General features: G+C 41.1%; 1 protein-coding gene across 3 annotated transcripts; it reads left to right on the top strand.

Moving 5' to 3' along the window:
- Positions 1–370: 370 nt before the first annotated feature.
- On the top strand, positions 371–10290 carry tfap4 (transcription factor AP-4 (activating enhancer binding protein 4)). 3 transcript variants are annotated; one of them, XM_008416702.3, is made up of 7 exons: positions 371–900; positions 3641–3806; positions 4491–4595; positions 4695–4865; positions 4951–5094; positions 6462–6629; positions 6793–10290. In XM_008416702.3, the coding sequence occupies exons 1-7, from the start codon at positions 812–814 to the stop codon at positions 6943–6945; spliced, it is 996 nt and encodes a 331-aa protein (XP_008414924.1). In that variant the 5' UTR covers positions 371–811; the 3' UTR covers positions 6946–10290. The 3 variants fall into 3 exon arrangements, with proteins under 3 accessions (XP_008414924.1, XP_008414925.1, XP_081466149.1); XM_008416703.3 differs by having other exon boundaries at positions 374–900; positions 4491–4589; XM_081610023.1 differs by lacking the exon at positions 371–900 and adding an exon at positions 920–1911.
- The last annotated feature ends 1725 nt before the right edge of the window (positions 10291–12015 follow it).

Raw genomic sequence — 12015 nt, 5'->3', positions numbered from 1 at the left:
TCTGTTCTTCTAACCATCAGAAGAGTCAGATGAGTAATTCCTCATTATTAAAAATTAACTATCGCTGTTTTGTAGATACACTGTATAAATTAGTTGGGATTTCACTCTTTTTTTATATAGTATATACTCGTATCTACTCAGAAATATTCATCCAAGCAATGGCTGTATAAAATTTATGTACATTTTTACAATGGTTTTTATTAAACTCATTGTTTTGCTGTTTCCGTGTTAATGTTTTTAGAATCACCGACTGAGTGATTGTTGCAATTTAATCGTCGTATTTAATCCTAAATTATATGTCAATATTTTCTTACAGTTTTTCCTAGTTCATTTTATACAGATTTTTTTTTGGCTTCTCTCTGCACTAAGTAGTCCTTTGTTTACACGCAGTTCCCCCTTCTCTGCGGAAGGAGGCATTTGGTGGTGCGGTGTGTGACTCCTACCAGCTGTTTCCCGCCTTGAAAGCAATCCGATCAGCTGCGCACACACCAACACACACTCACACAGAGAGAGACACGGTCATGCAGAGGAAGAAAGCAAAGGGGAGGGAGAAGGAGAGGTAGAGCGCCACACACAACGAGGGAACCCCATCAGCTGGAAGTCGAGTAACATTACAACTCTCGGTAGCCTCAAAAAGAACTACAATACACGGACGAGGGATTCGGATTTACTTTGAGGATTTAACCCGCCTCGGATCACGGGATTTTTGTCATCTGTTTCCCCTTGAAATTAAAGGAGACTGCCGTTTTGTTTTTCATTTTATTTTATTTTCTTATTTTGGAGAGGGGGGCCAAACTGGCGAGAGGCGAGCATGGAGTATTTCATGGTTTCAGCTCAGAAGGTGCCCCCGCTGCAACATTTCAGGAAAACGGAGAAAGAAGTGATTGGTGGTCTCTGTAGGTGTGTATATAAATCACATGTGCTCCATTCAGCATTATTATAACTGTAAGAACTGTCCACGCACTGAGGCAACATGTTTGATCTGATCTGTTATTGTGTACACGACCCGCTTACGGGGGAACTGCGGGCACCAATTAACACCAAACACCGGCGTTACACTGCAAATGAGCGACTAGGTGTCTCATGCTGCCAGTGCAAAATCTCCTGTTTTGTATTTTGATCATTTAGTATAGAAATTCACGTATTTTGTGTCTAACAAACATAAACCACGTGGTTCCGTGCACACCACGCTGCTACTCCGCTCCAGAGCACATCCCACATCTATTTATCCTCAAATAATCTCTTATATAGGCGCTGTAATTTGCATACGAAAATGAAATGTTTCGCTACCGATTACTGTGGTCCTTTAAAGGGCCAGTTTTCGCTCCACACACTACTGGAAGGAGCTGGTTTGCTGAAAGGGAGCCGAAGTTATTGTGGGTAGTGCGGCCATGCTTGTGGCTTGAGCTAAAAGTGATGAGGGGGGGTCTGGTGTTAGTCTCGCGTTGTATGTTCTTCTAACCGTTTTCTGTTGATGTAAAATATGAACAGCTGTCTTCATATTTGCCTTTATTTTAAGTTGGGTTAAAATAATTGGGGTTTCTGTGCGGCTTGCTGGCGCTATCGAGCCACCTCCACTGCGTCTTTTCATCCCGCACCTCTGCCATGCTGCCTGCCGCATTGTTGTAATGGCGGAGGACATGAAAAAGTCTGCTCCGAGCACCGAGGTGCTGTCGGGCTCTGTGGTGACGACTGGCCCTTCTTTTAGCAGTTACAAATATTATTTTTAATATATTTCAGATAACGGGATATTCGGTGTTCGAGGGGAGGCAGGAATATTAAAAGTTGAGTTATAAATAAGGGGGTGTGTATGTCACGGAAGGCCCGTCGATACGTCCGCAGCCCTGCTAGTTGAAGAAGGCGGAGGAATCTTGTACTGCTTGCTGTTGCGACTGCTGCTCCTGGCGCACGGTATTCTGGGAAATGTAGTCTTATTTCTGTTTGTCCCAAATCATCCAACAGTCAGCTGCTGTTTGATTATCAAAGATAAAATAAACAAGATAGCATAATAAGTGTTGTTATGCTGATATAAAAATAAACATATATTAGTGTCATAAGCCTATTTAAGTTTATGATTGAGATTTTCAAATATGTGGTCTATTTTTCAATGCCAGACTTGGAGCTCTTTTGTCTTAGCATTTTGTTGTGAATTGTCAATTGTTTATCATTGTTGTAAGAATACAAAATATCGTCCGAAACCTTTCAGTTTTTCCCAAGACAATTAGGAAGAAAATGTACATTTATTAATTTACAGGAATGCATTGAGACTTAGTATCTGAACACCAGTTTCTCTAAAGAACCATGTGATGACCAGCTGATAAAGATTTATTGTTTGAATAGCTATAAACCACAATATAATTAAATACAGATGAGTCTGTTTACTTGTGCTTGTCCTTTTCTGCTTTGGGTTCTAGCGACGCATCGATCAATCACCCAGAGATCTGAATCAGCTAGTTCTCCCTTTTCTGATTCTGATTATTGATCCATAGGACAAACAAGGAAAATATATTTTTTATATTTTTGTCCTATTCCTACCAACTCACATTCATTTTGGGCATCAATGTACAGAATGTACGTTTTGCATAGTTTTTATTTTTAGGTTTAAAACATGGTAAAAGCAAAGGAGATACTATTTCCTACATGATTGGGGAATTTTTTTTAATGTAAGATTGATATTTTTCAGAAAAGGCCTGATTGATGCAGTATTACATGTGCAATGCAAGATAGACAGACTGTGCCACCAGGTTAAGATGACCCTGGCTCTGCAAATGAAAGAATAACTGAACAGTAAAATGAATGGGAGTCGTAGAATATTGCATCTCTGGACTGGTGTAAGATTTTTAATTTCTAAATCTACCTCTCATCTGTTTGCAGTCGATTACATCAACAAGTCAGTCATTACATCCGTATTTGCGTACTGTGTCTTGCTCCCCTTTTAAAAAACACTTTAATACAGCCTGGTAATATTCTACTGTTTAGGGAAGGCAAAAGCCCAGTTGTATTGGCAGTGCTGCAGTGATGCTTTGTGTCTGTGTGTATCTCCACACTTAACACTCACAACGCGCATGCACTTTTTTTTTTTTCTCTCATCTGTGTCTGCACAACAGTTCCCAGTGTTTGCACTGAGGCAGCTGAGTCAGTACAGATAAGAGCCTGGCAGGAGATACAGAGGTGGAAGCACAGGATGTTGCAGGAAGCGCTCTTAGAATTTCCTCTAAATTAAATCCCAGCACCTGGCTTACGAAGGCTCATTTCGACTATTTTAAAGTATGAACATATTAAAGTTGTAGCGGTTAGAGGCAAACACTGCTTGTGTGCTGCTTGCAGAACCAAATATCGGTTTACTTTTTGTTCAAGTAATTAATTACTGATTTTAATGCAAGGCTGCAGAATCTACAATGCATTTCAAATGGAAATATTTTTTTACACTAGTCGTGCCATTGGCAGGAAAAATAAGGTAACAAAATGAACAAAACTGCAACTAATAAATGCTTCATAATAAATGTGTAGTTGCCGTATGGGTCGAATGTTTCTGCTGAAGTTAAGCGGATCCTGACTCCCAGCTGAAGGCTTCCTCTGTGCTCCAAATTTATTATCAACTAACTGATTTGCTTCCCTCCCTGTTTTGTTTCCCCCTCAGCCTGGCCAACATTCCTCTGACCCCAGAAACAGCCCGGGACCAAGAGAGGCGAATTCGCAGGGAGATTGCCAACAGCAACGAGCGTCGGCGTATGCAGAGCATCAATGCTGGATTCCAGTCACTTAAAACACTCATCCCACACAGCGATGGGGAGAAGCTCAGCAAGGTGGGTCACAAACTGTGGGCTTGAATTAGATCAGGCGATGAGCTTGATCCAACGTGCTTTGAAGCAGAAGCGTCTATTCTGCTTTGACTTTTTCACATTTTTGGATTAGAAGTGCTGGACCAACACATGCAGGTCTTAATTGTAGAACAGAAAGAAAACGATTCTTGAACTATTTTTTTTTCTAACATAAACCTCTTGTGCTTTTCTTAGTTCATTTTACTCTGTCACCACTAAATACAATCTAGTGCAGTCAAGCGCCTTTAAAATTTAGTAAATGCACTTAACAGCAGACATGTAATCAGAAGAGTTTCTACCAGTTGATTAAACTCCTGGCTTTACATACAAGACGCTATTTATGGTGGAAAAACTTTGCTTTAAAGATCAGCCTGAATACCCCAACGTGGCGTTGGCAGTATTATGTTGTGGGAATCTTTTTCTTGAGCGATGACAAGTGAGACTTGAGGCTAAGGGAAAGTTTGCCTTCCAACAGGACAAGCCCACAACCGGAGATATGATGTAATGGCTAAGACTTAAATCTAATCGAGATTTAAGTCTTAGCCACAAATCTAATTTGTGGCAAAACTTGAAAGTGGCAACGTGAAAAAGGAACATCAATGCTTTTGAAGTGGCTGTTGCTGTACGGGTCTGAACTCGCTGTTACAACCTCACTTTGATGTTCTTCAGGCTGCAATCTTGCAACAGACGGCAGAGTACATCTTCACTTTGGAGCAGGAGAAGACGCGGCTATTGCAGCAAAACAGCCAGCTGAAGCGGATCATTCAGGTACAGGTACAGCAAATTGCATAAATATTCCCGCACGTTTCTTCGGTTTTAGCACTCGTCTGAACCAGACAGCTCAATCTCTTGTTTGTTTTCTGTTTCTCCCAGGAGTTAAGCGGCTCGTCCCCGAAGAGGAGACGGGCGGAGGAGAAAGATGAAGGGATCGGCTCTCCAGACATCCTGGAGGAGGAGAAGACTGAGGATCTGAGGAGGGAGATGATTGAGCTGAGGCAGCAGCTGGAAAAGGAGCGCACAGTCAGGATGATGCTGGAGGATCAGGTGACGGTCGGGTGGGAATGAACACACAGCTGTTTTAAGTGCGCGACTGACGCACCTTTCTCCCGAATTGTGTCCCGCCTGGCAGATGCGCTCCCTGGACGCTCAGCTGTACCCAGAGAAGCTGAAGGCGATCGCCCAGCAGGTCCAGGAACAACAAGTCCAGACGCAGAGTCTTGTTCGTCTGCAGAAGCAGCTAGAGAGGGACCTCACTCCAGCACACAGCCCTCAGGTTCAACACCAACGTTTTATTAAAAAAAAAAATAATTCAGCTTGTTTAATGACTAAATTTAGCTTTTAGGAGGTGCTTTACTTTATCATCACAAAATATTTCTTCAATATGTGTCAGCGTCTTTGTTGTGATAAAATAATTTTAACTGTCGCATATGCAGAGCGCTGCAAAATAAATTTTCTCCCCTTGAACTTTCTCACATGTTTAGGATATACATGCAATATTTTGCGGTGCAGTTGTGATGACGATAAAAATTATGACCAAAAAACGTTTTGCATTACTGTGAAGGCAGTGTTTATAACATCACACACAAATACTGTTCTTGAAAAATATTCTCAGTGGAATTAGTCTTCTTCAGGGTGCAAGTTACTGAAAGAAGTGTGATTTATATCACTAAGATGCACACAGTAACTGTATTTAATCATGTCTTCCATTTCACTGATATTTATTGATGTCAAATAAATTTGAACATCAATTTGTTTAACTAGATAGTAAAAAAAATAACATGTCCGCTTATACTGTCACAGTTTTGTTTTTTATTTAACATCATTAATTGGAATTGATCAGCACATCAATAAATCAAAATGCCTGTCATAAAACAGTTTTCCACAATAAATTGTACAATAAATGCAGACTCCTAATTTGATGTCATAGACAAGTACAAATAATTCTGAATAGCGTGGAGTGCATTTGTATTTATTTAGCCCCTCCTGGAACCATCATTTGCTACAGTTACAGCTGCAAATCTTGGCGGGTATGACTGGTTCAAGTATTTCATATCCAGTGATTAAGATTTTTGTGCTTTCAACTTTTCAGATTGAATAGATTAAGTTTTCAAGTCTCACCAATATCAAAAATGATCAACATTGATTGATATGAAACGCTTCTATTGTGATAAATGTTTCAGCCATATCATCCAGCCCTCGTCTTGGCCATATGAGCTTATAGGCATTAACCTACATTAATTTATTGTTGTGTAGAGTCGTTGTCCTGCTGGAAGGTGTCTCTGGTCTCTTCTCAACAATCTTCCTGACCTATAAGTTGTGTTTCCTCTTCCTCATTACGCCTTTTGTTCTCTAACAAACCACTGGGGGATTCACCGAACAGATGTATTTACACTGGGATTAAATTACACAGGTTTTACTTGCTGGGTGACTTTTGAAGGCAGTTGAGTGCCTGGATTTTATTTCGGGCCAGCAGCGTCAAGGGGGATAAACACAAAAATGCACCTCATAGTTTGTAGATTTCCATTGCCTATGTGATGGAAACGGTGTTTGATTCAATTGTTTGTTAGGGACCTCAGGAATATTTTTTGTATATTATGTTGTTTGGGATCATTAGAGTGATGTGTAAATATCGTTCTTCAGGTGTTGGCTCCTGCTACCCCGCCCGCACCCACACACCATGCCACGGTCATCGTTCCTGCGCCCGCACAAACTGCCCAGCCCCATCATGTCACCGTGGTAACCATGGGCCCAACATCGGTTATTAATTCCGTGTCCACTTCTCGGCAGAACCTGGACACCATCGTTCAAGTAAGCTGCACTTAAAACTCAAATTATCTTTCCTTCGCATGACTCCTGCTGTATTTTCATATATATATATATATATATATATATTGTCCCCTGCCACATCCGACCACTAGAGGGCGCCTTAGTCTCTGACATGCCTCCTCTATTCTTACCTGTTTGCCTCCAGGCAATCCAGCACATTGAGGGCACCCAGGGGAAGGGTTTCGAGGAGGAGCAGAGGAGGGCGGTCATCGTCAGCTCGGGGCGCATCCTCTCCGACGCTGGCGGCTCGGACACGGCCTCCAACAGCGACGGACCCGACGACTGCTCGCTGCCTTGAGCTCGGCTGCCTGAAGGCTCGTGTACCCTACACCTTCATACACGCACACACTCACACAACGAAGGGCCCCAAAGAAGACCAGGGCTATGGGAGACTACAAACTCACAGCACTCTTGTTCTGTGGACTTAAACCGGGCTGGTAGTCGGATTATAGCACTCGTTTTGACTTACTTTTTCTTCCCCCATCTTCTTCTCTACATCAGATTTGAGAAAAATAGGCACCTGAGACAGTTTACAATTACACATTCACACCTGTAGTTTCTCTCCTTTTTTTTTTCTTTTTTTTTTTTGCTTAACTCCAACCTCTGCTCTTTTTACCTACACAACAAACTCTTGTCTCTTTGGAACTATTATTAAAGCTACTAATTGATTTTTACGAACTCTCGGTCAAACTGGAAACTGGACTTTCAAACATCTCCGTCGGCCGCCAGGACTGTCCTGCCGGTGCTGTCCTGAAGTCGTGTGACTGATCAAAGAAACGGGAAAGAGGCCCGCGGGGCGTGATGTGGACGCTCGCCAGCTGAGCGTGATCATTATGAAGATGGACACCCTTTGGAACAGCTCCGCTCGAGAACCATCCGGGCTGTTCGCAAAGACACTGTGAGTTTGCAAGACTGTCCTAAAAGTTCTTTGTTATTTTATTAAGTCGAATTTTTTATGTTTCTCTCTTAAATGCTCCACTAGAAAGTAAAAAAACAAAACAAAAAAAAAAACTATAGGCTGTTTTAATGGCTGACTGGTGCTCATACTATAAGAGAGAGTACACTTACTGATTCACAACTTTAGTTTTGTTGATTTTTTATTTTTTTCCTGTTTGTTTTTGCTGGGCTGGGATCCCAGTAATCCCACATCTTGCCTGTTTTTCCTTTCACTGTTTGCATCCTCTACTTCTGAGTATAAAAGCCCCTGGCCTGACGTATAAGCTAATCTGTTGGGCCACGATGAGTACTTTTGAGGAGTGCGTGTGTCTTGAGTGTTTTAAGGCAGCGGGACTTCGTGGTGCCCGGGACTCTGGCAGTCCGAAACGCCACCACTTTAGCCTTGAAATGCACGACTCGTTTATACGAAAAGGACGCATACAATCACTTATTCGCTCGGTCTAGAGAGCCTGTTTTGTTGTTTGTTCCGCCTTTTGGGACATAGGAGGATTATGGTGACATTTGAGGAAGAACGCCCAGAGAACTCGTTAGTGCGCCATTCACGGCGACGACTGAATTTACTACATAGGCTCTATGCATTTCCTAATATCTGTCCTTTTTCGTGCGTTTTCTGTCTCACTTTTAAATGTAATGACTGGGCGACTTGTAGCGAAGAGAGGTTACAGGTTGCCTTATTACGAGCCCTTATTGTTGGCTGCAGGGAGGCCATTCCCTCACACAGCTTCAGAGAACAATCTGGACACTTTTCATTTGGGGGCAACTCATTTTCACCTCTTCGATCAGGCTTGTAAACACCGGGCAGATGTCATTAAATATATATTCCTAGTTATTGAGTTATTTTTGGGTTTCTTTTATTATATTTGCCCCAGAATGAAACACGTTGGTAGTTTACAAACTATACTAACGGTAAATTAATGCAAAAATTGTGTTTGGATGCACAGTGCCTTGCAAAAGTATCCAAAACCTTTTAACTTTTCTCAATTGTTTCACATTAATATTATTCTTTTGATTTTATAAGATAAGTCAGCATAAGGTAGTGCATGATGCTGAACTGGAAGAAAAAAAATATCCTCAAGCAGGTTGTTCTTTCATATGTTTTACTCTATTTATAAAAAAATTAATAAAAAAATTTAAAAAAGTATTCCCACAGCATAATCCTGCTGCTACCATGCTTCGTAGCGGTGATGGTTTGTTCACCGGGATGCGAAAGTGTGAGTTTGCCACAGACTTTGACTAGGCTGATCTAACATGCATGTATTTTGATCTAAACCATTTCATTGGAGCTCTGGATTTTCAGCCTCTCACGGTTTTTCTTCTAGGCACAATTTGGCTCATTCCATCTCCCATCAGTTCTGACAAGATTGAGAAAAGTTCCCCCTCCACATGATGCTGCCACTACCTTGTTTAAACCAGGGGAACTTTGTGTTGGGGGTCATGTGCAGTGTGTTTTCTGCCACGTATTGATTTGCATGCAGGCCAGTTCTCATCTCATCTGACTACTCACCTTCTTCTGCATTCATGACTTGTTTTTACGCGATGGCTGACTTCTTGTAGTTTATTTTTATTTTTTTGTAAGCCCAAATTTGCACACGCTTGGTTTACAAAGCATGTAAAAACCCCATTAAAACCATGCATGTTTTTCCTTTCTCGACAGTTGTGTGCTTCTTTATGTTAGAATTTATAGTCCTAACTAAATGCCTGTGGTGTGAAACAGTTCAAGGGTTGCGAACACTTTTGCAAAGCACTGCATGTCTAGATTTGAGAGTTCAAGGCCCCTTGGTGTGAAATACGTGGGGTTGGGGTAAAAACCCCCATAATAAGACATTCCATAAGATCGTATTAAAGGTTTCCTGAGATCCTGCAGAAAAACCATATCACAGTTAGGACTTTCGGCTCATCTCAGCATTTAGAGTCGACTGTTTGAGCTTTGAACTGCTGGACAGACTGCGCGTTAAACTCCCAACACTCCTCGTCATGATTGACGAGTTTTGGGAATTCCCCTTTAAACCTGTTGATGTCAGGTGTGTCAGTTATTGTTATAGGAAGAAGTGGAGGGTCGCTGGAAAACTGATTTTCTTTTTTTTTTCTGGTTCCTCCCAGTATCTGCATTGGAAAGTTTTCCTGCTGAATCCCAGAACTGGTTGCTCTCCATTGCGTCTGTCTTTGTTCTGTATTTTGTGTTACAAAGTTATTCTATGGGCATATCAGATTGTCAGATTAGTGGGGGAGGGACTAAGGATCACTAAATAGGGTGAAGATTACAAAGCACTTACTGTAATATACTGGAGTTTGCCTCTTTTTTTTATGTGTAAAGGAGGATCTCCTCAGCTGAAGCTCTTGAGGTTATGAGTTAAAAAAAAACCGCACAGCTGTGTATCCCCCACCCCTCCATGTCAGTCCTCCTACATTTACCAGTTTACCTTTCACATCTTCTTGCAACTGTTATCCTGTCATTTTATGTATTTTATCTTTTTTTTTGCAGCTCAGTTCCTTCTCTATTGTTTTTATTTTTTCCCATTCATTTTGTTTTTTTTTTCTAAACTTTGTTAGACCGGTCAGTGCACATGGTCATCAAGAAGCTATTACGTTTGTTTTTTGTTTTTTTGTTTCTTTTTATGTTTCGGGGATAAAGAGGCTTGTGCCTTTGTAAAGACAGAATAATAAAGTTTGTACTTTGTTTTTTAAACATTTGGCTCGTGTGTGTTTTCTTTTTGTTATTACAGCACCAGCAGTGACACGAATAGTTCTGTTTGTCTCACTGCCAGTTCTCGTTGGCGGCCGTTCGGGCCGTGAAGCCCAAGTGTTTGCAGCCGATTGGTGGATGGGCTGTGGAAGAACCCCCTCGACCCCCTCCCTCTCTTTACAGCAGCTAAATTAAGAGCGACCACTTTCTCTCTGTGGCAGCGACCATGCACACTAGGGACAGTGGGTGGCATCTTTTGTCATTTCCTGAGACGCATCGAACCAATCAAAGCTCTCTGTTCCCCAAAGAAAGATGCCACAAGTTATTATACTAAATGATTTTGTTATTTTAACTTGTCTTCAGACAAACGGTCTCTAAAAGAGCAGCAGCGATGCTTTATTGCAAATAAAGTATTTGTTACGTCAAAAATGCTGTCACAAATATTTCAAAATATATTTTTGATATGTTTTTCAATGTGATGCAAAAGTATTTTTAAAGCATTATTGTTTGATAATTGCTATGATTGTGTGCTGCAGCTATTTGGAACCTAAAAGATCAAATAACAGGAGGGATCTTTTTTTGTTTAGCAATTTCCATTAACTGTTAATTGACTGGTAAAGAATGACAGGTTGAGACTTGCCCCCCCCTTGTGGAGGTTGCACTCTCATAATCGCATGGGTCATAAAATTACATTTCTATATTTAAAAATAAAATGAAAAGTGTGGGAGAATAAATCAGTTTTTTGTTGCCCTTTTGTAATTTAGTAACTTTTATGAAAAATGTTTGGGTTTTTGCTTGGGCGTAAACTATAATCGTCTAAACAAACAGAAATAAATGCTCTAGGGAATACACTTTCTGAAAAAAAAAATGTTGAAGTAAATATTAATTAAATTTTAAGAGTATAAACTTCATTTAATTATTTGTACACGTCAATAACTGGTTGTTCTGGGTGGACGACTGAAAATCGTGGCCTTATTGTGTAGGGACCACACATCCGGAGGGATCAACTCCTTATGTAATATCCTGATGTCTCTTCTTGACAGTGGCTTATGGGCTGCTATTAAGTTAAAGTCTGCATAATTAATGCTAGTGTTTGTCATGTGTATTTAAGTGAAAAGCTCATGTTGTCTACAGTCCATAAAAGCCATCTTGCCTTTAAGAACCATTCTCCAGACACGAGAAAGTTCAAAATGATCACGCTGTGTTGCTTGCACACGAGTCGTTCGGGATGGACGTGGTCAAAGAGAGAAACTTCCTGCCATATTTGAGGATTAATTTACAGTTAAGATGTTGATTCCCGAGGAATGGCGAGATTATGTTCGCCACTTTGTGTCTGTGCGAGGATGATAAAGCGGTAATCCGCCCAGAGTCGGGCTGTGTGAGGGAGTCGAGGCTGACTCAGGCGGACTCTTCTCAGCTCTCGCTCTGCTGATGGTGATTACTTTCACTGAGATGCCAGCAGAGTGAGTGTAGCGTGGATGTTTGAGAACATTAACACAGCCAGGAGCCCAATCTCATTTAAGTTTGTGGATGATGGTGTTAAAGCCATTTTAGTTACTTGATTAAGGCAAAGTGTATGTGTTCTGTTTTAATCTTGAAAAAAAGTATTATTTTTCAGCTTCTAAGTGCATTTAAAATATACAATAACCTGGTTAACTGGGCATTGCATGCAGCAAAGTTCCCGTTGACGAGCCAGCAGTCAGACCTGCAGTCGAACAGCTGTGTTGA

Source organism: Poecilia reticulata, chromosome 8 (genome assembly GCF_904066995.2).
Source record: "Poecilia reticulata chromosome 8, P_reticulata-male-v2, whole genome shotgun sequence".
In the NCBI taxonomy this organism is placed as follows: Eukaryota; Metazoa; Chordata; class Actinopteri; order Cyprinodontiformes; family Poeciliidae; genus Poecilia; species Poecilia reticulata.
The sequence above is the reverse complement of the archived record's forward strand: the minus strand, read 5'-3'. Positions and strand labels throughout refer to the sequence as shown.

What these genes read in the sequence shown, in the direction of transcription:
- tfap4 (XM_008416702.3), top strand. Translation starts at nt 812, where the DNA reads ATGGAGTATTTCATGGTTTCAGCTCAGAAGGTGCCCCCGCTGCAACAT. An exon ending in AGCGGATCATTCAGGTACAG is followed by an intron (nt 4,596 to 4,694) that starts GTACAGCAAATT and finishes TGTTTCTCCCAG; the next exon opens with GAGTTAAGCGGCTCGTCCCC. An exon ending in GGATGATGCTGGAGGATCAG is followed by an intron (nt 4,866 to 4,950) that starts GTGACGGTCGGG and finishes CCCGCCTGGCAG; the next exon opens with ATGCGCTCCCTGGACGCTCA.